This window comes from Pteronotus mesoamericanus, unplaced genomic scaffold (genome assembly GCF_021234165.1).
Source record: "Pteronotus mesoamericanus isolate MK-2021 breed Mesoamerican mustached bat unplaced genomic scaffold, CSHL_Meso_final contig_263, whole genome shotgun sequence".
Taxonomy (NCBI): domain Eukaryota; kingdom Metazoa; phylum Chordata; class Mammalia; order Chiroptera; family Mormoopidae; genus Pteronotus; species Pteronotus mesoamericanus.
This window is the reverse complement of record NW_026555112.1, coordinates 5,584,832-5,606,527: the sequence shown is the minus strand read 5'-3', so window position 1 is coordinate 5,606,527 and position 21,696 is coordinate 5,584,832. Positions and strand designations below refer to the sequence as shown.

At 47.6% G+C, this 21,696-nt stretch overlaps 1 protein-coding gene across 2 annotated transcripts in view; it reads right to left on the bottom strand.

Annotated features, from left to right (window-relative positions):
* Positions 1-1,973: 1,973 nt before the first annotated feature.
* Positions 1,974-21,696, bottom strand: part of APPL2 (adaptor protein, phosphotyrosine interacting with PH domain and leucine zipper 2) — a 41,049-nt gene continuing 21,326 nt past the window's right edge. The window contains exons 6-21 of one of the 2 annotated variants that reach the window (XM_054574590.1): positions 21,353-21,394; positions 21,161-21,219; positions 20,284-20,430; positions 16,250-16,332; positions 14,270-14,428; positions 12,615-12,803; positions 11,464-11,506; positions 11,325-11,381; positions 11,137-11,225; positions 8,686-8,844; positions 8,466-8,518; positions 6,733-6,907; positions 5,362-5,398; positions 5,042-5,182; positions 4,227-4,274; positions 1,974-3,075 (exon numbers count right to left, since the gene is read on the bottom strand). In XM_054574590.1, coding sequence (XP_054430565.1) covers positions 2,941-3,075; positions 4,227-4,274; positions 5,042-5,182; positions 5,362-5,398; positions 6,733-6,907; positions 8,466-8,518; positions 8,686-8,844; positions 11,137-11,225; positions 11,325-11,381; positions 11,464-11,506; positions 12,615-12,803; positions 14,270-14,428; positions 16,250-16,332; positions 20,284-20,430; positions 21,161-21,219; positions 21,353-21,394 — 1,616 coding nt within the window. In that variant the 3' untranslated portion in view covers positions 1,974-2,940. The remainder of the gene's footprint in view (positions 3,076-4,226; positions 4,275-5,041; positions 5,183-5,361; positions 5,399-6,732; positions 6,908-8,465; positions 8,519-8,685; positions 8,845-11,136; positions 11,226-11,324; positions 11,382-11,463; positions 11,507-12,614; positions 12,804-14,269; positions 14,429-16,249; positions 16,333-20,283; positions 20,431-21,160; positions 21,220-21,352; positions 21,395-21,696) is intronic. The other variant, XM_054574591.1, reaches the window with a different exon arrangement.

Genomic DNA, 21,696 nt, shown 5'->3' with positions numbered 1-21,696 from the left:
ATCTTGGCTTTTGTAAACAGTGCTGTGGTGAACATGGGCATACAGCTACCTTTTTGAATTACTGTTTGTTTTCTGATAAGCACGCAGAAGTGGAATTGCTGGATTATATGGTAGTTCTGTTTTTAATTTTTTGAGGCATCTCCACACTGTTTCCATAGTGGCTGCACCAAATTACATGCCCTCCAACATTGCACCTTCTCCATATTCTCACCAACGCTTGTTTTTTTCTGTTGTTTTGGATGATACCTGTTCTAACAGGTTGAAATGCAGTTTTGATTTTCATTTCCCTGTTTGTTAATGATACAGAGCATCTTCTCATGTACCTGCTGCCCATTTCTTTGGATTTGTGTGATGATGCCCAGCCCACTGAGCTGTACCAGTCAGGGCAACTTGTTGCCCATTTCTTAATCAGGTTGTTTTACTATTGCTTATTAGTTGTATGGGTTCTTTATATATGTTTTGAGTATTAGCCCCTTAATAAAATAAGATTTGCAAATATTTTCTCCCATTCAATAGGTTGCCTTTTCATTTTGTTGGTGGATTCCTGTGCAGAATCATTTTAGTTTTATGTAGTATCTCCTGTTTATTTTTGCTTTTGTTGTTTTTGGTGTCAAGACTTTTAAAAATTTTTTTGAAGATTTTATTTATTTGTATTCAGAGAGGTGGAGGGAGGGAGAAAGAGAGAGAAGAGAAACACTGATATGTGAAACATTGATTGGTCACCTCTTGTTCACCCCCAAATGGGGACCTGGCCCGCAACTCAGGCATGTATCCCAACAGGGAATCGAACTGGCGACCTTTCTGTTCGCAGGTTGGTACTCAGTCCACTGAGCCACACTTGCCAGAGCAGATTTTTTAATATTTTTAGTTTTTTTTAAAGATTTATTTATTCATTCATTTGTTCAAGAGGAGGAGGGAGAGAAACATGGATCAGTTGCCTCTTGTACATGCCCCAGCTGAGAACCAAACCTGCCAACCAGGCAAGTACCCTGACTGGGAATGGAACTTGCTTTGTGGGATGATACCCAACCAGCTGAGCCATACTGGTCAAGGCTGGTGTCAGATTTTTAAAAAAACATCATCATGACCTTTGTCAAGGAGCTTACCCTGTGTTTTCTTCTAGGAGTTAACATGGTTTCATCTCTTTCATCCAAGTCTTTAATCCATTTTGAGTTAATTTTTGTGTGTGGTATAAGGTAGTAGTCCAGTTTTCCCAAGACCATTTACTGAAGAAACTGTCCTTTCCTCATTGTATGTTCTGGGTAGTAATTTTTTGTTGGTCATGCTTGCTAATATGCTCAGTTAACTTTGTGTTTTCATGGTCTCTAAGGTATTTTTGTGATTAGTTAGTTTTAATGTACTGAATTTCAGTATTTTTCTTACGCTTTGCATGCTTTGTGGCTTAGTTAAGCCACACAAAAGATTGGCTTTAGTTTCCAACAGTATTGTTTACAACTTGAGATTTCTTCCCCTCCCATCCTCAGCAGTTCTAAGCAAGTAAAAGAAATTCAGGGGGCTGTGGCTCTTGCAGCCTGCCTGGTCTGATATAATCATGATATATACAAAGTTGTAAGACGTTAGTTAACACTGAATAATTTTATGGTATATAACCTCATACTCAGAATAGCTCATTATATGTCTGATGGTGTACATATTACACAAGTAGACTTCTCAGATGGACCCTATATAACATACCTAATTTGGGGTTGCAAAAGTTTTTTTAATCCACCGTTTTAAAAGAAAAACCTTTTAAGAAGTTGGCATTGAGAGCTCATTCTCCTACCCATGTTGAATACAGGTATTTTTTTGACAGTTATCCCCCTTCCTGTGATTTCATTCTGCTCTAGTTTTTGGAAATCAACTGTTAAAGCTACAGAATCAACTTTAGTTTTCTTCCAGGGATGTTCTAGAAAATAACCACAAAAAAGCAAAAGAAAGAAACAAAGATTTTATTTGCTAGCATTTACTGCTAGGTTAATTTATTACAAAGACAATCACATTCTGTTGACCTTGGTTATAATTAAATACACTGTATCAATTCAAGATCACTGTACTTAATTCATCAGAGGGATCAGAGGGGTAGTGTCATCGGCAGGGGTGCCAGAGTGGAAATAGGAACTTTACACCAAGCCCCACCACCAGCTCTTCTTCAAGTGAGTTTTAAAGTTAATTGGTTCCTTCCTCGAGGAGGGTCTGGCTCAGAAGAAACAGGACCTGGCAGGACTGCACCCTGTCCAGGGAGATCCACTACTGAAACAATAAAATCTAAAGGACCATAAACTTCGGAATGCTGGTTCACTGAGGACCCACTGTAAAGTCAAACATCTTTTGTGCTATTCATCTGCTAGTCTTTTTTTATTGCATGATGCCTGGAACAATTATCAAAACTAGACTTGCATTTTTGCTAGTGCTAGGGCCTCGAAGCAGGACTCGTCACCTAACTGCACAAATTAATGCTATTAGGTCCAATTATGAGACAAGCTTGATTATAAATACACGATTTTCAGAATGACAGGCACTTAAAGCTTATTAAGTAAAATACAAAAATAGATTATATTAATAGGAAATATTTAGTGTTTATCAAATTGTAAATCTAGGCATTTGCTATTTTTAAAAAGATACTAGAAATAAAAGAGATGAAATTCAAATAAAGTGAACATTGCATTTTCTCATAACTCTCTGCTCACTGAACAATAACAATCTAAGAAAGGACTTACCACAAAGCACCTAAAATAACATTTGTAGATGGCTAGGAATGTTGTCAACCATTTCTTACTGTTTCCCTCCCAAGTCTCTGTACCAAGGCATTGATTGAGGGTACATTCCATGGCGATTGTCAGCGTTCTTAAACCAGGTTGAGTGCCTGTGTATCAGAGAAGTTGAAAACCCTTAAGGAAGTGGTTCGCCTTCCTGGGTGCTCTTCCCCCAAAGGCACAAGAGTTACGCTTCAGATTCTGCGCCTCTATTTTCACTTGGAATTCCGTCACTGTCATCTGGTTGATCGTTTAATAGTACATATTTTCCGTCATTGGTTAGTGGTATGGACAGCATTAACTGAGCCAATGCTTCTGGATCCTGAAGTTATGGGAGTTTAAGAAGGAGAAAAGAAAACGCTTAAAATGCACTTAAAACCCCTTTGGCTCAGCTTTCAGTATGTTCTGTCCTCTAGCCTCATTCCTTCTTGTCTGTCAGGTGAGTTGTCTCACTTCTCTGGGAAAAAACTCAATTGTGTTACTTCCAGAACCTAGGCATTGGTTCTCCTCTCAGCCACAATATCACTCCACACCCAGATCATAATCGTTCTCCCAGGGAGAGTCCGAAGAAGGACTTCCCTCACAACACACCTTTTGTGTCTTCTGTCTCTGTAAACGCTTGTCTTTTCTCTCTCAACCTGTATATGCGTTTGCAAACTATGGCCATTGGGCTCACCACTTGTTTTTGTAAATATTTTATTGGAACACAGCCACACCCATTTATGTCCATACGGCATCTGTGGCTGCTTTTGTGTTACAACAGTGGAGCTGCGTCACTGAGACAGCGACGAAAAGCCCAAAAGGGGCACCATCTGGCCCTCTGCAGAGAGGGTCCGCCAGCGCCTGCCCCAGGCTGAAACGCTGACTTGCAGTGCTGCTCCCTTCATGTATGTCCGTCTCAGTCCTTGGTCTGCACTAGAGGACTAGAACCACACTAATCCGGTCTTCACTAGCTACATGTTAGTATTCAAATTTAAGTTAAATTTAAAAATCCAGTTCCTCAGTCACACTAGCCACATTCAATCTGCATATTTTCCACTATAGCAGAAAGTCGTCCTGGACAATGCTGAACTCTATGGCAGCCCCCTCTCTACCTCAGGCCGGGACTGTATCTGTCTTGCTCAAGGCTTAATTCCAGGGTTTTTATTAAACAAACTTGGCTCTCAAAAACCTAGTGGGTGAATGGAAGAGTGTAAGCCGCTGAAAGACAGAGAGGTCTGACTCTTCCTTTCTAGTGAGTTTCTGGGTGACGTGTGCTAGGCCTGTGACCAGTCTGAGGAGCACGGCCTAGAAGCACACGGCAGAGGCTTGAGTTTGTGCCATCCTAATTTGAAAGGAAATCTAGGCGACAGCAAGCAAAAAAAGAAAGGAAGCAGGGACTACAGCAGCGATGTGTTTAAGAACTCCACATGGGTGACCAGTGACTGGGAACTAGCTGATTAAAAATGTGGCTGGATGCTTAGAGGACCTTACCTTTTGAACCTCAATGATTTCTTTCCCCAAATTAATAGCATAACATATCTGTAAAAGATAAGAAAACTGGTGTTTGGTAAAGGTAGAAAAGGATAAAGTATTTGTGGAAAAAAGGTCATTATGGAAGTACAATGAGGTCACTGCCCGCTCACGTCAACATGAGGACGTGGCTGTAGGAAACATCACATGGGGCTCTGAACACGAGCATCCACCTGTCCTGGCCCCCGTCGCCTGTTTGTGTCTATAAAAATACCCAGGCAGGCGGGGAGCGCAGCTACTCCAGCGTCTGACGTTCTCAGTGGGATGCTTGTCCCCTCTCTCTCGATGGCACTTAGCCACTGCCTGTTCATACACACACTGGCACACGGATCCTTGCTGAAAGGGGGGCTGATTAATTTTGATCACTTCTAAGCGAATGCAGTCATTCATACTTAAGAGAACAGTTTTGATGTATTTGATGTCTGCTTCCTTGGTTTGCTCTCTGAGATTAGATTTTCTGCTGTAACTTGTTTTGAGGAGAACTGCTTTCAGCATTTACTGATAGCTCTGCTAAACAATTACATCTCACCATTAAAGTTCATCATCATTCAATCTATTCTGGTTAACAAGTATTTCCCACAGGGAAGTTTTACTTCTAGGCAGTTCTCTTTCAGTGGGACCTTCCAAGGAGGTATCACTATCTAAACTCCCCAGTGGAGGCTTGCACAATAGTCAGCTCTATGTGGGACGGGGGTGGGAGGGGGGAGGGATGGTGCACAAAACCCCTTTAAACATCTCTTTTTGTACTGAGAATCTTAAGATGAAAAAAATTAGACCTTTTCGCCTTCGGAGTTGCTTTCAAAAACATATGTGCTCAGAGACTCTCCGCCTGTGGATTCGGGCAAGCGGACCACAAAGCCAACCAGTCTCTTGTTTTCTTGATGAGCAGCGAACTTGGTGACACTGTTAAGCTCAAACTGGAAGAAACAGGATTAGACTTAACATCACACAACACACTGAAATTAAACAACAGACATGGTCGTTCTCCACGGAAAAAGTCATGAAGAATGTGTATTAGTGACAGTCATTGAATTTGTGTTTAAGGTGGTTATGACAGTGAATGAAGGAATAACCACTGCAGTTGGTATGTACTTACATTGGCTCTGGATACTTGAGTCTGAGGATCTATTAACCTGAAATTTTAAGAAACGCTGTGTCACAAATGTTGGATAAACTTAGAAGAGTTTGTGGATCGTCTTTGCACTTTTTTTTTTTAAATACTGTTCTCTGATGCACTATGGCTTTTCAGTGCTCTTACATACATTTACTTTGATCTTTTTGGTGACAATTATGAGAACAGTAAGCCAGTGCCTATGAAAGATCCAGGACATACTTGGAGAAAAGCTGTATTATAAGGTTCTATTCATAAGAACCCAATTCTTAGTATAAGGTTTATAACGAACTGATTTTAATGAACGGAAGAAATGATATAGTTTCTGCCAAAGACCTGGTTAACTTTTTTGAAGCTAACATTTATTGAATGCTTTCTATGTGCCAGTCATGGTTGTAAATGTTTTACATGTATTAACTCACCTATTTCTCATGACAACACTAAGGGGTGTAGCTAGTTATTTTTTTCATTCTATAGCTGAAGAAACCAAGGCTGCTCAGGGGTTAAATAACTTGCCCAAGGTCATACAACTAGTACATGCAAAAGCCAGGAAGGGACCTAGACACATTGGCTCCAATGCCTTGTTGCTGTCCTATAGAAATAGAATGTACGCCTCAGACATAAATTTTCCTAGCAGCTACATTTAAAAAAAGTAAAACAGATGAAGTTAATGTAACATACTTAATAGACCTAAAGTATCAGCTAGACGTTATTAATATTAAGAATTATGAAGGCGATGTAGTTTGTATTCTTTTATCAGGGGCAGGAGGCGATCTCAGAATTTCCCATTTAGAACACATCTCCGCGGAGGCCGGCTGTGTGTCAGGCGCTGCCCGCAGCTGCAGTGCTGGACCGTGCGACTCTTGGTGGCGCCTCTGCTGGCGGTGGCCTGAGGGTGGTTTACCACAGATCTTGTTACCTGCACCTCCAAATCCTTTTAAATTGCTTGGCTTCTTGATTTTAAGCCCAATAAATATTGATCAGATTTTCCTTGTGGTGGTCGAGTTATCTCAGGCAGGCTCATATCCTGTATACATTGCTGTTCATTTTTATAAATAGAAATGACAAAAAAAATCCACCTTCCATTTTCAAGCTCTGAGACAGTAACTCTTGAGCGATGGCAACCTCATGAATGATAGGATTCACTCACCACTAAACTAAAGGTATCATTAAGGGAGCCTCTTCTATCCAACACATATTACAAAATCGAAATGTAAAAGGAATACAGCAGAAATAAAAGTAGCATCTTCACTTAATCCAATCGAATATCCTAGTCGTAGACACTCTAGGTGGGTATATGTGCCTTAAAATAGGAATCAGAAGAAGCTGTAAGAGCCTGGAAATGCAACAATGTACCTCAGAGTTTGACTGGTGACCATCAGATGGGATTCTGTCATACGGAAGATGTTATGAATAGCCCGTGCCGCCAATACTTGTCTCATCGCTTCGTAAATCACTTCGGTAGTGTGGTCTGTTTTAACTGCCATCGATCCCAAAAACCGGACTATGAACATCTGCTGCAAAAGGGAATCTGCAAGAGAGCATTTTCTGCTCAGGAGCACATTCACGTCCTGCCTGCTGCTGACCTGTACCCCGTGTCCTACATGACGGTGTGAGACCTAGGACCTCACTCAGGTTTGGTTGGCTTTCTACCCAGATCTCTCAATACTCTGCTTTTACAAATGCGCATGAACTGCCAAAGCTCTGAATCTGCTCTTGTCTGTGTTTTGTCCGTTTGGAACTACTTCCTTGGACTAGAAAAGCCCTGCTTTTAGCTGTACCAGATGAGCATTCTCCTGCCCTAACACTAGGTGGCTGCCCATAGGTGGCAGTATATGCATCATACCTGTCTTCTGGAAATAAAGAGTTTTTCCACTAGACAACAGAAAATTCATTACTTTGGCCCACTGATTAAGTCCTCTTATAAAAGAAGGCTTATTTGAAGAAAATAAGACTGCTGTTGGGTCTTATTTATGGTTGAAGGGCTGTGATATTGTATTCCATAAACTAATGGAAGTCCCAAACTAAGTTTGCTTATTTGATTCTGTTGAACTTCCTGTACTGGCTTCCTGATCATGCAATATAACCTGACAAACTGAATAAAAGCAACCAAACTGAAGATCATGAGGGAGTTTAAAAGATCTTTTTTTTTTTTTGTAAAAGTAATTCATATGCCTACCATTTTAAACTAAGCCTGTTGGCTCACTTGCCTTCCCATTTAGCATCCTGGCCCCCAAAAATAACCAGAGTTAAAAGCTTACTAGGAAAATATAATTGACCTAATGTCATGTATGGTTACTCCCGTATGAGGCATTTTTACAAGCTTGAAAGTTTTGTTTAGACTGTTCACCAACCGGACTGTGTGAAAAGTCAGCTAGACGTTAAGAGGAGAGTCAGATTTGAGGCAACAGTTTTGGAGTTTTTTTGCTTGAAGCTGTAAGGAGTGCCATTTCTCAAGTCCTACTTTTGCATGTAAATAAGTAGCATTTCATTCTAATGACAGTCTCAGCTGCAGTTGCGCAGCTGGGTTACAGCGCGGTCTTGCCAGCACTTGTCTTTGCTCGGGACTCATGTCCTGCTCTGGGGAGCAGGGAGTCGCGGTCAGCTCTGTTGAGTATGTTCTGATGAACATTAGAACGTGAATCGAACAGTAATACAATTGAAGCAAAGAACATTCATGTGATCTTCAAATTCAAGAATGAGTTATTTGTACTTTGGTTTTCTAAAATGAAATAGCACATTTATGACTCACCTGGGCTGCATTTTAAGGTGATCATTTTATGCCCTGAATTTGTTTTGTAACAGCGTGACACCAGATTTCAATTTGGCAACTTTCTAAGCAGGAGCTCTAAAAACGTGGCTACAGCCAGTGGTGCAACAGTTGTATGAAATCCGTCAGCTTCCCCTCAGTTTTTATCCAAGACCTAACTGCATGTGTCCTACTCAGTTTTCAGAGAACATGTCTGTGGGTCATAATTTCAATCCATATTTCAAGTCACTAGTCTCTAGAACATGATGTCACATCTTATTTCAATGGCCCTGTCATTTTGTGCAGGGGAAAGCAGCAGCACACCAAGCAAACCACTTACCTTCTGCTTCTGGGAATGTGTTATCCTCAGTCTCACCAAAAGGGTTGGTACGCCTAGAGGAATAGCCAGAGTCAAACAATCATGACATCTTCAGCTAAAAGGACGCTTAGCACTTGACCTCTAAGTCAGAATGCTGACAGTCGTTGGAGGTGGGTGGGGGACACACGAGATGTCAGGTTTATTTTCATTTCTTCCAGAGATGACCTCCCATAGCCCGTACCTGCTCCCTCGGTTCTGATCAAGGAATTCCGTCGCAGGAAGTACAATATCAAACTGAATGGGCGTTCCAGGTGCAATTAGTTCTTCCGTTTCAGGCACGCTGACTGTTGCTTTGGGAACAATCTTGTCATTTTGCGTCTCCGAACTTTCCAGGTTCTGGCTGGATTATAGCATAAGATAGGAGGGGAAAAACAAATCTCTTTTAATCTTTTGTCTTCACAATCAAATAAATACATGTTGAGTGCTGATAGAGACAAGGGAGAAGATTTCGATCAGGCCCTCAAACCATTCCACAAATAAATCTTCATAAAACGCCATTCATTCTTTGGTTGAAACACTTCAGATCATCCACTGCCTACAGGCAGCTCTGCTGCGCACTTCACACTCTTGTACTGCTTATCACTGGCAGCTGATTTTCTCTTTGTATGGGGTTGGTCAAAAAGTCTATTAAGCGTTTTCTGTACGATGGCTCTAGTAGTGCTTAGTTGTCTTCATTAGAAAATATATTGTAGACTATAGTAATATAGTAGACTATATTACTATAAAAACATAGTAGACTATATTATATAAAAATATAGTAGACTATATTGTGACAGCTGTCATATCAGCATGTTTAAAAAAAAAACATCAAAATTGGTGAATTTTTGTCCAGCCATTTTAATATTGAATATCGAAGAAGATATGCAACATTTTTGGTGTATTATGCTTTATTATTTCAAGAAAGGTAACAACCAACCAAAACAAAAAGATTTTTGCAGTGTATAGAGGAAGTGCTGTGACTGACTGAACACATCCCAGGTGGTTTGTGTAGTTTCTTGGTACTATTGACATTTTGGCCAAATAATTCTTTGCTGTGGGGCTGTGTCAGGCACTGGAAGATGTTTAGCAGCATCCCAGCCTCTACCCACACTAGAAGCCAATAGTGGGAGACAGCCGACATACTGAAAATATCCAAATCAGTAAAGTTATTGGTGAACATGAAAAATGTGTCTTCATGAAAAAAAAAATGTAACAGGCTTTTTGGCCAACCCAGTGTATTTCTCCCTGTGAGACAGGTTTTTCAGGACAGAGCCATAGTTAAATGATATTTATTACTTGGTACGCAGCAGGCAGTCAGAAAAGTTAGCTGAGTAAATAATATTTCCCGGCTTAGCACTCAGCCACAGCCTGGTCTCATCTCTCCCGAGAGCCTCTTCTCCGCTCCCTGCGCGCCCTCCTCTAGGGCTACACCAAGCACAGCACGTGCTCTTCCTCCTCTCCGTCCCCGTCCCAATCGCAGGGCTCACCCAGATCTCTCCTACTGCAAACACCAGTTCACATTCCTATTCACCCACTAGACCTTTCAGGCCAGGCTGACCCTCTCCCTCCTCTGCACTCCCGTGGTTCTTCTAAGGCACAGGGACAGTCTGGTCCCTCTGTGTGCCTCCCGGGCTACGCTGGTTCTGATGGTGCCACCCCGGTTCCCAAAGCCTTCAGTTCTGCTCCACTGCCGACGACTCCTAAGCAGGGCACCTAGTTCTGTCACAGTCAGACCCAAACCTACTTCCTGGCCTGATGTTCGTCTCCTCATCACGTGCCCAGAGCAGGGGGAACACTGGCTCCACACTGCGTGGCGCTGAGGCCCTGGGAGTCACTTGGCCGCCCTGAGCTTCCTGCCTCTTCTGGAGTCATGAGGTAGTACCCATAAAACACTTGGTGGGGTTCCTTCTACCCGGCCACTAGGAAATGGGTGCCAAACACAGCCAATTTTAATTCACCCCTTGGTGCCATGCCAAATCACATGGCTCTCTATTAAACCAAATGGCGACTCCCATTAAGGCAAAAAGATGGGATTCCTGGAACAAACCCGGAGGCAGGATTCAAAACGAGAGGACAGCTGCGTGCATGAAAATGCTCCCTGTAAATGGGAATGGCCAACAGTGGAAGAGACAGCGGCCTAAACATCCGGTGGCTAATAACAAGCGAGGGGACAGTGTGTAGCTATTAAAAAGAACATCAAAAATGTAAAAATAGGAAAAAGGAATGTGCAAAGAGACAAAATAAATGCACCTGTGAAAATATTACATGTGCAGATAAGGCCTGGATAGTAACATGGACACATAAAAGGTGATTTTGTGCCTTATTTAAAAAAAAAAAATGTTTTGCTTCCATAACTTTGTTGATGCTGCTAGAAAACGTGCCCCCCCCCCGGGCCCAGGGCCCCAGTGAGTCCTGCGTGCCCTGAAGGCCTGGACGCCTCAGCCGGGTCTGAATCCCGGCTCCGCCCTCGTCTGTGCCGTGAACGAGGCGAACACGTTTATCCTTCCTTGGCCGCTCCTGGCCAGTTGCTGCTTTTGTAGAACTGGGCTGCACACTACCCCAGTCCTTGTGAGGATGAAATGACAACTTGTGTCAAATTCCTAACACGCAGTTTGGCTCCACAAAAGCTAGCTTTCCTTTGTCCTTTAGTTACCTGGGGCACGGGCCTTCTTGTTTTTTTCTAAAACTTGTAATGGGAGTCACTGCTTGGAGAGCCGTCTCATTCAACTTGATGGCGACTGCCTAAAAATCCACAGCAAGACAGGCTTAGTCCCAGGAGGCAGACGCTTGGCTTTGAGATTGAGAAAAGGGTGAGGTGCAGGGAAGGCGGACGGCCATTACCTCGGGGTTGTCGGTCAGGTAGATCTGCCTGGAGATGTTGTTTATTGCACATATCCACTGTGGAGGACATGAAAAGAAACGGCTGAATCCCTGAGTCCCCACTACCCTGGGAAGGAAGTGAACCAAACAAAATCTTTACCTCTTCATTCTCCTTTCTGCTTTCTGCCTGGAGGATTATTCCCCTGAAATAAAGCGCATCTAAGTAAGTGCTCCCCAGGTCTCAGCGACTGAGGGTTATGCTACAAAAGCCGAACTCCACTGGGGTCCCGAAGGGAAAGGGCCAGGAAGGCAGCAAAATGGGAAGGAGAGAGAATGGGGTTATGGGTCTGGCTCTGCTTCTCACTGTCATCTGGACAAATACTTCCTTTCCCTGGGCCTCTGCTCTCATCTATAAAACGAGCAGGCCGGGCCCAGACCCACTGGCCCAGGTCTATTGTTCCTACAGTGTTGACCATCCCGCTGACCCCGCTCCGATGATCCAAGGCAACCGGGACGCCAGCCCAGCCGCCACTCCCAGCCCTGCCCAAAGAAGGAACTGCAGCCATTCCGCTCCGCCACGCATCACTCAGGGAGGACGATGCTCTGCTGGTCTGGGTGAGGAGACGGTCGCCACTGGACCAGCACCTCCTCGCCCTTCTGAACAAGCTAGTGTTCAAATCCCAGCTCGGAACCCCAACGGACAGCAAGTGCCAGCGGTGCGACTCTGGCTGCAGGACAGGGCCACTGCTCTCCCCCAGGCAGGTGAACCCCGAGCAACTCCCACCTCCTGGGGCTCTGAGCTGCAAATCCCTGCGCTGAGGGAGCGAGGCTCCCACTGAGGTGGGGTCGATGGTGAACGACTGCAAGGCTGCCGTTTTGAAAGCAGGACCCCTTCCGGGCCCTGATGTGTGGGGACAGCATGCTAAGGACCGACACTCCTGCAGCTGAACGTACTGCTCACATCTCCCATTTCAGCTGGAAAACCAACTCCTCAGGCCCGTCCTCCCTCATTGTCCCTGCCTCACCGAGATACAAACCCAAATGCTTTGTCTAGGAATGGGCGAGTGTGCCCACACCACTCTTATCGCTGTCTTATGTGTAGGTCATCTCTAAGCCACAGACAAATCCTCCCTGGGACTTCTTACATAAGGCGGGTTGCATCCCACACGCGTCACATGTGCTTGCTTCAAGAGAACGTGAAATCGTCTTCCCTGGAACCGGCCGCTCCCACGGAGGAAGGGGCTGGGAGGCCCTGGCAGGGGAGGGGTCGCTACTCTTGTTTTCCACCCACGTAAAACCCATGTGACATACGATTTCCCATTGGGACTGGTGATCTGGAAGCAGTAGCGTCGGTCTTCACAATCCACCGCCATCACGGAGCAGTTGTCCAGGTCCTGGATCAAACCTCCAGCCACGGCTCCCCTGGGCTGACACATGAGATTCCCGCCTTGGGTGAAGAAGTAAAGTCTCTCCCAGGTGGTGGTGACCAGCCCTGTTTTACTGTAAGGATTGTGTTTTAAAAAAGCCCATTAGTACAAGGAAGCATGAGGAGCACCTCAAAGTCTGCTGCCTCTCTATGCTGCCTGTCTATGGGCGTCTATGACATTTTAGAAAAAATAAGGCACAAAATCACCTTTTATGTGTCCATGTTACTATCCAGGCCTTATCCACACATGTATTTCTCTAAATTAAAGCAAAACTGCCTTGAAAATAATTCAAGTGCAAGAGCAGCGGAAAAGGCGTGACTGAGCTTGAAGGATCTGGGAGATACGGGCCTGGCTCACATGGGACCACTGGTCCCAGGGCCAACTCCACTAAGTGGGTGGGGGGTGCAGCCAGGCTGGCTTCTAAACCTGGTCTCCGGAAGGGAACTGGTCCGTCACCATTAACAGCCGAAACCTGGGAGATCTTTTACATGGAGCTGAACTGCTCAGTATCTACTTAGAGTCACCAGGGTCACCTCGGCCCACGGCTCACACCCCAGAATTCTGGGGGCTTTTACCAGATTCGGTTTTGCTCCAACTGGATGTTACTCTTACTTTGTGGGCTGTTTACAAGAGGAAAATCCAGTTCCTGGCAAAGAGCAGCAGGACCTTGTGGAGTTTTCTAACTGTACAGAACTAAAGGAGACACTTGGCTTGTGATCAAGATGCTCACAGACCTCTGAGGGGCTCTTCCTGGGTAAGAAAGCAGCTGGCAGTTCCTCTCCGCAGGCCCTCCGTTGGGGGGAGAGCAAACGCAATCACCTGATCCAGTACTTACTCACCAGCGACTACGTGTGAGGCACTAGGTTTCCTGCCTCGACGATTACAGTTTCCAAAAAAGAGCTAACATTTGAGTGCTTACTGCCTGTTGAAATACCTCAGTCAACCCTTGTACAAACTTTATGCAATAGGTGCAATGATCAGCTCCATTTTACAAATGAAGCGATCGAGGCCCCACTGACCCATGGCGTCTGTTACCAAAGTCAGAGTTTCCCCTGCACCTGACAACAGCCTCTCTCCGCTCCTAGTTGCAATTCAACCTCTCATTCCAAACGGACATTTAACGACCTGAGTGGTAAGTGTGTGACTCAGTCTAGATGAATGGAGATGACTGAAAGCTTCCGGGCCCTCAGCCTCTGCCTCGGCAGGCGGCCTCTTCCCGTCAGGGCCTGAGGGGCGAGGAGGGTGGAAGAATACCTCTCAGCGGTCCAGGGTGATGACAGTTAAGAGCAGTCTATCTACAAAAGGCCACAGTGGGCAGGGTCAGCGGTGGCCTGCGGTGTCTTGGAGTCTGCATGCTGGGTTCTTACTCCTAAGACTATTTCAAGCCCATCTCCTAGGGCATCTGGGACCTGGGATACAGGAGCTTCCTGGGTCCCAGGCGGGAGGGATGATGTGGTGGGAGTTCCTGCCCAGTCTCACCCCCCCACCCCCTCACGGGGCACTTCAACCGCTCTCAGGGGCGGGCACTGGCATCCTCACTTTCTAAGGTTAAGGTAGCCAGCCTTCTGGATGAGGTTCCTGTTGATCTGTGGTGCGGCCACGTCAAAGTCTGGGGTGTAAACAGATTCATCAACAGAGAGTAGTTCTTGCTGGGACACCCGCATCTGTTCTGCTTCAGCTTCCATCTCCGCCTGGACGCTTGAGACAGAAGGAGTCAGGTCAGTCACTCATCACAGGCCCACCCGGCACGGCGGGGCAGCAGATGGCAGAGCCGCCCCCACAGCCTCCTGCCTCACAAAGGGAGCCGCGGCAGCCGGAGATCAGAGACTCCAGGCTGCGTGACTCTAAGCATTTGCCCAACTGCTTTTTAAAGCAGAACATAAGGAATGCCACTGGACAATGCCTGAACCCAGCTAACCAGTGTCTCTGCTGACAGAGTGGGATCCACGTGCAGAACTCGTGCAAATTTTCAGAGGAGCCTCGATAAGCCAGCTCTCAGAAGGGGCACATGCAGCGGCCTGTGCAAGTGCCACAAAGGTGGAAAGGCAAGGGCAGCCACTCCTGCCCCGGCCCTGGTTTAGGCAGGTGCTGGGAGATGGCCCCTGGGCATGGGAAAATGACCAGGAGCGGTGAAGGTGCAACGACCACGCCAGGGCGACACTCTTCCCTTTAAGCAAGCCATACGACTGCCTCGCCTGGTGGTGGCAGGCTTGGTCCTAAAAGCCTGAACACAATCTGCCAACATGGCCCGTCCATCCGAGACAGCACACTTCAGAGGCATGTCTCACTTCTCCCCCGCGTTAAAGAGGAGACAGGATTACAAATGCAGTGTTCACAGCGGGAGCTCCTCAGGATTTTCTCAGCGGGGGCCTGTGGTGAAGTGTGGGCTTGCCTGCTGCACCTTCTCCTGTCAGAGACGCCCGCCGCCTGCTTCCTGTTTAATGCGGCGGGTGCGAGCAGTCGTCTGCGTGAGCTTTGGCTATTTTGACGTTTGAATGGAATGACTGGGGACTCCAGAACGGGCGGCCTCCGGACAGGCCAGCGGGAGAACAAACCTCATTAGCTACACCTGCTTGTCATTGCCAAGGCCAACAGAATGGAAAATGAGGAAAAAGGTTAAGCAGTACAAGAGAGGGAAGGAGGGCAGGAGCCAGAGGTTTACAAAACCACTTAGGTTCTTAAGCTTTTGTGGGTGATAAAACTCCTTGAGGACCCGATGAAAGGTAAGGATTTTCTTCCCCAGAAAAATGCTCAGGTGCACCAGCCATACAGAAAGACATAGTCCTATACCCCAGAAATCAAGAAGAGCACTCAAGGAAGCATGCGTCTTATTTCCCAATGGAATCCCCCCGGTGCCGGAGGCGCCAGGGGTCCCCTCCGGGCTCACTGCCACGGCGCTGATGACGGGCGGCACAGCGCGTCAGAGCAGCCACGGCACCACTTACGAGTGGGCAGCGCGGTCTGAAGCGGTGACGCATTCTTGAAAATGAGCAGCTGCAAGACTAAACTACAGTTTGTTCAACTGAGTCAGCAAAGGCTTAGTGCCCTGTGTGTCTGTTTGCAGTCAGTGGGGCGATCAGGGTGCCTGAGAAGGTGCAGCACCTCTGCCCGCTAACCCGTCAGCTCTCACAGGAAAAACGGGGCGCTCTCCTAACTCACCCACAGCAAGCCTGCTCCGGGCTCAGGCTTCTACCATGTGACACGTGAATATTAACAAAAGAAGACCCTAAGGACAGGAACTTGGACTTCATAGGAAAGGACCCGGTGGACATTTCAATCTTTTATTGAGATACAATCTTTAAATGTAGTGGATAGGACTCTGGGTTCCACACAAGGTAGGAACTGAGGAAATCACTGCTTTTTAACCACACTATTCACAGGTGTCGGCAGCTAAGAAGAAGGTGTTGTGTCTGAGTGCAGGGCGTGGACAGAACCCCCCGCCCCCCGCCGCACCCCCCAAAGGGGCCGAGTCAGCAGGAGAGCAAAGACAGGAAGCCCCAGACTGCAGCGCAGCATTACCTCTGAACCATGTCTGCGACGGAGGATAAAAAGCTGTCCATGCTTTGGGAAAACATCTCTGCTCCCTTCTTAAAGAAGTTAATCTGGAAGATAGAATTACAATAATCTGAAATAGTCCAGGAAAGGGGACTGATGAGTTCGTTGACATGAGACTGACGTGGGGGGGCAGCTGACCCTGGCTGGCCGGCCCCTCCTCGCCCGCAGCACTGGCGGCATCTCTCAGCCCCCATCCTGCCGGCGGAGTTACTCCCAATGCCCCAGTGCCTGTGTAGAACGGGGACGGTGAACCCTGCTATCTGGCCAGAGTACTAAAGAGCTCAGGAAATAAAAAAAGCTTGGCATATACCAGGTGTGTCAGTAATTACTATGGATGATTAATTTTGATATTATCATCAGCCTTTCCCTGCGTGAATTTTAGATAGTGTGTTTCTTGGGGGCGAGGATTAGGTCTTTTTCACCTTTGCATCTTTCGGGGCTAAATCAGTGTGTGACAAGTGACATGCACAGCACCAACACGAAGCAAACAAGCAGCATGAGGTAGTTCTCCGAGAGGTGAGAGCCGCCACCTGACTGGCCCTGTTCACTGAGCCACATGCAGCTCTGAACACAGGCTGGATGATGGTGACGTGGCTGCCAACTCCAGAGGGACAACTGGGCTGGAGACCCTTATAAGGCTCTTCGGACCCTGACATCAGCTGAAAGGGGACCGTGTATGAAAGGGACGCGGCAAGGCCCTGGCACTGCTTGGGGGCTCAGTGCAGGCGAGGGCCCCTCCTGCTCCCTGGCGTCCTGTGACCGACGCGCTCTCTGCCCGAGGGAGACTGGCCCGAGGAGACCTGGGGGCCACACGGTCTGAAATGAAACTGCAGCTGCTGGCTTTTTGCAAACGAACAGAAGGAATTCCTCACTTGCTGTGACTCCTGGGTATTCCCTCCCCAGAGGGGTTGGGTCCCCTGACAAGCCCTGGGGGGCGGGGTATGGGAGAGCGGGGAAGACGACCACCAGTGTGCCTCGCCGACATCTGCAACCGCCCTGCCCTGAAAAGCTCAACCTTTCATTGCTTTCTGTGGTTGGGCCTTTAAGAGCCTGACTATTGGTAGGAGCTGCTCCCTTTCACATGCCTGACTGTAGAGAGGTAACAGCTGCAAACCTGCGTCATGAAGGAGAGAAAATGTTCAGCTCGGACATGGGTGTTCTCTCGTGTCACTGAGCTGGTCTGTCTGATTTGGAAGCAGCCCCACCCCGGGTGATGGGCACAGACCTTGACCTCACACCCTGAGGAGGCCGGCAGGTGTTATCAGTACGATTCTGAGGCCTGGGAAGTACGGACACCCATATCCGGAGTTTTCACAGCACAAAAGCAGATGATGGCCAGGATTATCCTAACGCGAAGCAATACACACAGGGAGATGTTCTGGCCCCATGCCTTCTGAATCATACAGAGATGAACACGGAATCCTTGAGATGTTCAATATCAAAGTCTGTTCAATGAGCATGACGCATTTCTAAGGGTGCAACGTCATGGTGGCTTTTCCTCTCCTTTCCCTCCCTGAACAACTTGGAATTCATGTTCAAGTCCATGTCTTAGCTCCTTCATTGTTTGCTAAGTTCCTACGGCAGGGCTCACGTATTCCCTCAAAAGTCTGATGAGTGAGTGGGAGGAGGGAATGAGACACGGTCTTCTATAGCCACGACCCATACCACTCGCCCCATAAACACTACACCAGAGTCTGTCCGTGTGCTCTTGTAAACATGTACACAGATTACAAAACCCCCTTTGTGTGCAGGCCTGAGGACTGAATCATGATGCAAGGGAAAACTAACTAAGGCCAAGGAAGGCAGAAGTGGAGTCAAACAACCTCCACTAAGGTAGGCAATGAGGAAAAGTCTGATTTAGAGGAATGTCATCCAAAGACCAAAGTTCATGTCTTTGTGAGCAGTGGAAAGTACAATGGTCAAATGACCATCAGCTAACAAAGGTGATGCTCAATGAACGCTGATTTAAAGGGCTGCTTTGGGCCTTGGCCAAGTGGCGCAGTTGGCTGGAGCATCCTCCAATACACCACAAGGTCGCAGGTCTGATCCCCGGTCGGGGGGCATACCGGTGACAACCAATCCGTGCTCTCTCTCTTCAATGTTTCTGTCTCTCTCTTTCTCTCTCATTCTTCCTTCCCCTCTCCCTCTAAAAACGTCAATAAATATACTCTTGGGTAAGGATTAAAAAAAAAAAAATTAAAAGGGCTGCTTCAGAATCATCCAAAGATTCAGGTGGTTAAAGAACAACCCAGGCTAAGGATTACAAAGTCTCCTGGGTGAGGGGCTATGTGGTCTTCTGTCTTGAAAAATGGATGCTTTTCATATGAAAAATAAAATGTGCCGTCCTCAGCCCTCAACCACGACTGTGCCGCCGCCCGGCACGGCCGGTGTGCTCGGTTCTGCTTTCCCAGCACGGCCGCATCTGCGTGGCTGCACCTGCCGTCTCCTGTCCTCCCCTGTGGGGGGCAGCATGGGCTTAAAGTGCAGGCTACGGAGGTGGGGTGGACTCGGCCACCAACAGTGAAAGCAGCCGGTGCCCAGCCCATCCTTGAGAGCTCTCAGGCCCCTCCTCTAACTGACCAGGCTCCCACCGCTGTCTCAGGCCTGCAGCTGCGCATCTGGCTGCGAGTCCAAATTTGGGCCCCCCACCCCATGACCCTGAGTCTCTAATGAGCAGGGGTCACTGCTCCAGGGGCAGGGCCTGTCAGCCGGGGAGGGCAGTGTGACAGCAGGACTTCCTGAGAGAGCAGAGGGAGTGCTGGCGTTCTCTGACAGGCTGGGACAGCCACCAGGGCAGGGCTGTAACACCTCATGGAAAGAGGGGTGGGGGCAACAGAGAGGACACATGGGCGGGCACAAGCGCTATCGCGAGGAAGCTGGCCGGCTCCCAAGGGTAGGCGGAGGGCCGGAGCACACAGCTGGGCCGCGCTCGTTTTTGGCTTAACCCAGCTTTACTCCGACGACACAGAGAGGTTATATTGTTCTATTTAAATATCACCACTGAATGCGTAAGCTGGCTTTAGTGTCCCCATCATTCAAGAAAGTAACAACCATATTAAGATGACAGACAACTGAATTTTGATGTTCAAAAATCCTCTCTTGTTGCCCCTTTCCCTGAATGAAAGTGATACTGCCTATTTTAAAAAATATATGCATTTTCAAATGTATTATAAAAATAATAAGTGCTCATGTGTTTGTTTTCTTTCTTTTTAAATATTTGCTGACTTTGCCTTCTCAACATTTTGCTTTCTCACATCCCTTCCTGTCCCTAGATCGTCACCTGAGAGAAGGTTCCTGGGTGTGTTTCTCACAAGCCGGAGTGAAGTTTGGAGTCAGCGTAAGTGGGGATAAAGCAGGGCAGGGTGGCGGGTGAGGGCCGGGGCCCTCGCCTCACGTTCCCACTCACTCCACCCCTGCCAGGCCGGTGCCGCAGTCCAGGCCCCGTCCCACAGCTGGAGCCTCCCTGCAGCCCAATGTCCTGCAGACCATCACACAGCAGGGAGGAACCTAACACATACTTTACAGCGACTTCATCAAGCACTAGCAGCACGTCCCTGCGAGCCAAGTGCTGGCATTCACCTCAGCCATGTATCATCTGGGAGCAGGCAGCTGAGGGTGACCTCACCACACAGGGCGGCAGAAGACTGGGCGGAGTCCTAGCTGGCGAGCCTGGCTCTACAATCTGAACAGTCAGCTGCTTCTCAGACAATGGGACCAGGCCTGCCTGTCATCTGGATGAGAGACCAGGCCATGCTGGCTCCTCCCCACGGGAGGCACGGGATCAAGGCCATCATCTCCTGCACGGAGAGCCTAACAAATCCAGCTCATGCCGATCCAGCCCAGCTGGAAGCTCTCCAGTGCTGAATGTCGGAAAGTTTCCCGGGAGGCTGTGCACTTGTGCTTCTCCCTCTGACAGTGCTTCCATGTGTCTTCCGTGCTCCCTCAGCAGAATGCCATGCCGACTCCCCCACCCCGCCCCCAGCTGGCCTGGGTCTTACCTGTCCGTGGGCAAAGCCCAGCATGGGCTCCATCATGGCCACGCGCTTCCTGTGCTGCAGCGCGTTCAGGGCGCAGTAGTACTGCAGGGACGAAAGGTGCTGCTTCCGCCGGGCGGCCGCCACCTCTTTCACCACTTCAGTCTTCACCTGTTTGAGACGCGAAAGGAAAACTTCAAGTTGTCTAATGGACGTGGCAATTCTATAAGAGCAGGCAACTTCCAAGCATGTTCGTTTATACATCAGAACCACTTTTGTGACAAAGAGAATAAAACATAGATAAGGTTCTGCCTCATGTTTTTAAAAGTCCAAATTAAAAACACCAAAATCATAGCATCTCAGTGTTTGTGAGGCTGCACTGGGGTGAAGCCCATACCTTCTCCTGGCAGCACTAGAAAGTGCCACGGTCCTTTAGGAGAACAGTAGGCCAGTGCACTGAATGCCACAAAAGCTGTGGTTCACTTGTGAGATGGCATTCTAGGAAATCAGGTAACACAGATGGAAGTTATATGCCCGAAAATATTCAATACTATTCTTAGTAGTAAAAAAGCTAGGGAGCATGGGTTCAAAAATCAGAGTCAACACCCAGGGCGAGAAGTTCAGGTGCCTGGGTATGTATGAGTCAAGTGATCCCACCACACACCCAGCGTAAGTTAAAATCGTAGTGTGATTACACTTTTACAGTGGTTCCCAGTTGGTGTTTGAAAATCAGCTTTTAAAGATGGAATTGGGAAATGGAAAATCTTAAAACCCATGTATAGGAAAAAAAGAGGCGAAATTAATCAAGACACCCTTGAGCCCACAAACTCACAACAGGGAGATGCAAAAGGAGCTTTAAGTAAATGAGGAGAAAAATAACGTGTAAGGCAGGTATTCTTACCTTTTCATTCTCCTTTTTTTTAGGAAGCCTGCTATATTTTGCCATTGAGAGGTCATGCTCTAAAAGTAGAGAGGCATTTTAGCACCAGACAGGTTGAGCGGCAAGAACACGCACTCAGCGTCTCTGGCCACCGGCAGACTAAACTCACGCCCATCGCTAAACCCACACGCTGAGAACGCAGGGGGTGCCTACCACTGCTGGCGAGTCCGAAAAGATCCTTCAAAGTGCTCACTTCTGCGTAAGAGAAAAAGAAACATCTTAGAGCAAAGAAAAACAAAACAAGCCAACCCAGAGCTCTATGCCTTCCCAAGAAAACAAAGGTGTGCAGGGGATAGGGAAGGCGCTGCCAGCGCCTCTCGGCCCCCCTGCCCTCCCGGACCTGGCCTGGTGGCTGGGAACCCTCGCCTTGCTGGAGCTCGTGGCTGCAGCTGCACTCCACGCTCAGGGAGCCTGGCTGCCCACGGAGCCAGCTCTCCCCAGACAGCCTCTGAGTCAGTGACAGAGAGGGCGCTTAGGGACGAGGGCTGCAGTGTGTG